Consider the following 4695-nt stretch of genomic DNA (forward strand, 5'->3'; position numbering starts at 1 on the left):
TATGGAAAATATAGATATGTTGCTAAAAATAGTAATAACGAAAATCTGTACATGATGGAAGAACATTTATAGCAAAATGTTTGGAACAAAATCAATGACAATAATCCAAATACAGGAGCATCCAAACACATTAAATGAGAGATCTTTTGGATACACCAATAAGACACAATCCATTGGAGGGGCTATATCTAAATATATACGTATTTAATGCATATCATATACTTTAATATATAATATATTTGGAGTGCCATTACTTTCTATTACTGCGAGATAAATGACACGGTCCAAGAGTCTATAAATGTATGGTCTCTCCCGAACTTATCAACAGCACCATCACTTGCTATTTTTTTCCTAACCAGCTAGCTTGTGAAAGTATCCTGTTGGCCTCTGGTTGACGAATCCATCGCCCCATCCACATACACTCCATCTGTCTGAGAAGCAATAACAGCGGCGCCATACATAGTGGATATTGCAGTACACCTGATGGCGCCGGTGCGATCCAGAACGAGGTTACCATGGTAATATATCTACAATCCCTTTTGGAAGAATAATTTTACGTTCTTTGTGTATTGGATTCAGAATCTGTTTCCACAACGTTAGCCACAGATTATGTGTAACCGGGCCATGTCAGGCTTCAGGTACGTTAATTCTAGCAGAAACTATATTCAGTCGGCCGATCTTAAGGGAGGGCAATGTGCAAACGATTCAGATATTGATCGTAAGAGTCCGGGTAGTCTACGGCTCTTAACAAACGATCTCCATGGTACTAGGTAGCGTGTAGATCAAATTGTCAAAAAAAAGGTAGCGTGCAGATCAGATGCAAAAGAATACTGCATGAGCGCACCTTTGTCCGACGAGGTGATGTGTGGCGGGGTTGTGGAGGGGGAGGGGGGGGGGGCATATCATGAGCCGATGGCAACTTGCCACGATGCCTTGCAAGCTGCATCCTGTACCTGATCTAGATGAAGCAAATGTAATGGTTTCCAGCAGGTTTGATCTATATGTCATACATGCTAAACAGTTCGGAACGTTTGATTATGCCTTTGTGTGTGCTTTAGATTTAGATTCTGCAAATTCCTTGCTACCATTACTTTACGGCTTTTTGCATGAAGCACACATATGGCTGATGATGACCAATCTATATTTCGTGGGTGCATATGATTGGCTGTAGGCATGGGATTTGCTTATACTTTGAAGCAGGGTGTGATAATTATACAAATTTCTCAACTTTAGTCATAGCTAGAAGAAAAAGAACTAAATATCATTATATGCTTAAATTTCCGTTCTAATATACCACCACAAGGTGAATCATCCACGAGAAAGATCGCATGCGCACACACAATTATCTATCATATACTGATATGCATAAGCTATAATCCCCACTTTTCCTCAAGTTTTTTTTTCTGATTCGATCATTGATAAGGAACAATAATATCTATTTCATCTATCTAGTGAAGTTTAGTAGAGAAAAAGTAAGAGAAAAGAACAAAACTCTTATGTGGTAGGTTCAATATTCCTTCCAGATAGAACACTACACATGGATTCACTCTGTATTACCAAGAATACCGTCATGTAGTCCAGAGAAACATTTTTGCATGAATGCGTAAATATTGGCATCATAAAAATGATAGAAATTTCAAAATTTATTTACACAAAATTGAAGCATCTAGACTTATCATGTGCAAATACAACTACAAGGGTATTCATCATCTATATTAGATAACATACTGTTTTTTTCACCAAAGTGTGTAACATACTGTATAAATAGGAAAATTTGTGGTGAAAGTTGTTTGTTTCAAATAATATTATATTATTGTAAAAATCAGAAGGTGGTCGAGTTTTGTAGTATCAAGATAGCATGTATCATTACTTGATGTCTTGCAATTTATTTTATTTTGGTCCATCTCAAATATTACCATTTTCTATTCCGCTCAAGATTATCAACATACAAACTCTATGACTTCCAAGCCTGTGACTAAAGGTTGACATGAGAAATGCAAGTCGGCAAATGGGAAAGAAACATACCATTAAAAATTAAATTCTATTTTCATTAGCTTATTCAGTAAAATATAATGATCTCTATACAATTACGGTTATATCTAATAGCTTTTAAGCCCATAAATCGGATGCATATAATACAATAGTTGACAAAAACAATAAACTAGATTGATACATAATTCATTAAAAATGAATGAACATGGCGGGTCATTGACTGTATGTTATTGGAGTATACAAACATATACATTCCTTACTATGAGTTTATTCAGTATAATCTTACTGTTCAATTTGGTTAATCTTAGTATTAACATCTAATTCTAATTTTTCACAGGAATTCTTGTTTATTTATCCTATCCTCACTATCCTTTGATTTCACTCTAATAACATGCTGAAATTTACTAACACAATCTCCCATTCACACATGGATTTATGTCTTGGATGGCAGTAACTCTCAGTCAATCATAATGTCCTTCATATGTTATAATGTGTATTTGAATGAAAGAATAGTTATTCATCCTCTTTTCAACAATGTTAAAATTTGTTTAGCTCTTTAGCTATTATATACGATGCAGCTTGACTAATTAACAGCACATGTGCGAATGCAGCCCATTAGGGAAACTAATACTTCAAAAAATGTATTATGTTAGTTCAAGAATAGAGTTATGATGGGATTATGATGTTCCGACACAATATACATGTTTTGAATTGTTCAAAGTGGACCTTTAATTTAGTTTCAGATTTTTTTCTGAAAAGGGAAAACCCGGGCCTCTGCGTCATACGACACATACAGCCCATAATTTAGTTTCAGAATAGATTTGTTAATTGATTAGTGAAGATCGATACTTCTCCATCACACTGTTATATTTGTTCATGATACATCTCCTAACGCCTGCCTGGTTTGTGTTTGCAGGGCGCCTACGGAACCCAATGCTGATGATCTGCTCGCTTCGTCGTGCACTCTGGATCACTTGCAGCCGCAGGTCATTGGTATCTCTCATGATGCTCTGTTGCCTCCACCAGCTCCAGTGGAGGAAGTCACTCAGCCTACTGCTTCTACTCATATGGCACCAGCTGCTATTCCTGTGGTGGGGGAGTTGCCCAACAACGTTGTGGTGGCCGTGCCTGCGCCTGGGCCTTCTCTGCGTCGCAGCTCCCGCAACGAGCAGCTGTACCATGGGGCTCGGGTAGGCGCGGTGGAGCGTGCTTCCAAGCGCAAGGCTACTATTATGGACCTCCCTCTCAAGATCACCCCTAAGCCAATGAAGAAGGGCAAGCTACTGCCTGAGTCTTCCAAGCTCGACAAGGATGCCATTATCTCTGAGACTGAAGGAGCTGGATCCACTTTGGCCTCACGTAAGCACATCCTGTGTGGCCCTTGTTGGTGCCGACTGCCAACCCTCTAGTATGTTTCGTTGCGGAGCTTAGTTGTACCTGCATCTGCATCGTCTTCTTTACGTGTCCTAGTTGTCAAACAATATTGCCACTATCTTGTTTTAGTTTCTTTCTGCATTCGTTGTTCTGATTTGTCACGTCATCACTATAAGATGGTGTTGCATGTCATTACTGTATGATGTTCTAGCCATAAGCTCCAGCTTGCAATATATATGCATATGTGCCTCTTTCTCGATTTGCCTTTTGTTGTTTCTTCCTTGCAGCTTCCCTGGAGACATGTCTTAGTGCATATGAGAATCCTTAACTGAAAATTTCGCGGCTTGAACAGTGCCGGCAAATGCACGCTTGTCCTTGATACGATCAAGGCATGCAAACACGGAAGTGGTTTGTTCGCCTGAAACTAAATTGAACAATGTCACTCTATTCTTTTTGAATTATTTGAATTGCTTACCGCATGTGTCCCGTGGTGAACAATGGCACTGTATTCAGAGCGTCACAATTCCTCTCGACTAATATGTGTCTTACATGACTATGCCAGTCAATGGCAATCATGGCATCTGAGGTGTTATAACTATCGCATGGGATCAGACGTGAGTGCACTGCTCTCCGCATTACAAACATGGCTATTATGTTTCTGTTCAGCTACAGACAACTTAAACCGTCTTGTAACTTCAATTTATGCCACTTTAAATGGTCGGGACAGGCTACGGATCATGCTACAGAACCTATTTTCGGCACTTCTATTCTACTTCCTCCGTTCCAAATTATAAGATGTTTTGGTAGCCTACTAAATTGCGTGACAAAACGTCTTATAATTTGAGACGGATGTAGTAGTAGGTAGCTTCAACGGTCATATCAACTGGCCAGTTATGTAACCATTCGACAAATGGATCAGAGAAGATCAAGTAAAGGGTATATACCCCACTGAACTTGTTGAGAAGATTGGATTACATCCCCGAACTCTGAAAGTAGCCAAATTACCCCCCTCATCTTCGGTACCAATCGGTTTCCACCTATGTTCATCCTGAACTAGCTTTGCTGCCACACGGACGATAGTCACCCACTAGTAGAAAACAGGGATTTGGTCCAGGTCGGGTCAGCCCATTAGTCCCGGTTCAATCTAGAACCGGGACCAATGGGGGCATTGGACCCGGTTCGTGAGCCCTAGGGGCCGGCCGGGCCACGTGGGCCATTGGTCCCGGTTCGTCTGGATCTTTTGGTCCCGGTTGGTGGGACGAACCGGGACCAATGGGCCTGGCTCCTGGCCCACCACCATTGGTCCCGGTTCGTGGAATGAACCGGGAC

At 40.4% G+C, this 4695-nt stretch overlaps 1 protein-coding gene across 1 annotated transcript; it reads left to right on the plus strand.

Moving 5' to 3' along the window:
- The first annotated feature begins 342 nt into the window (after positions 1-342).
- Positions 343-3620, plus strand: LOC147962368 (uncharacterized). The gene is made up of 2 exons (XM_087537899.1): positions 343-518; positions 2909-3620. Exons 1-2 carry the CDS (start codon positions 484-486, stop codon positions 3399-3401), a joined length of 528 nt encoding a protein of 175 aa, XP_087394025.1. The 5' UTR covers positions 343-483; the 3' UTR covers positions 3402-3620.
- The last annotated feature ends 1075 nt before the right edge of the window (positions 3621-4695 follow it).

This window comes from Triticum urartu, chromosome 7A, assembly GCF_056163025.1.
Source record: "Triticum urartu cultivar PI428250 chromosome 7A, HENAU_Tu73, whole genome shotgun sequence".
NCBI lineage: Eukaryota > Viridiplantae > Streptophyta > Magnoliopsida > Poales > Poaceae > Triticum > Triticum urartu.

What these genes read in the sequence shown, in the direction of transcription:
- LOC147962368 (XM_087537899.1), top strand. Translation starts at nt 484, where the DNA reads ATGGCGCCGGTGCGATCCAGAACGAGGTTACCATG. An exon ending in TCCAGAACGAGGTTACCATG is followed by an intron (nt 519 to 2,908) that starts GTAATATATCTA and finishes TTGTGTTTGCAG; the next exon opens with GGCGCCTACGGAACCCAATG.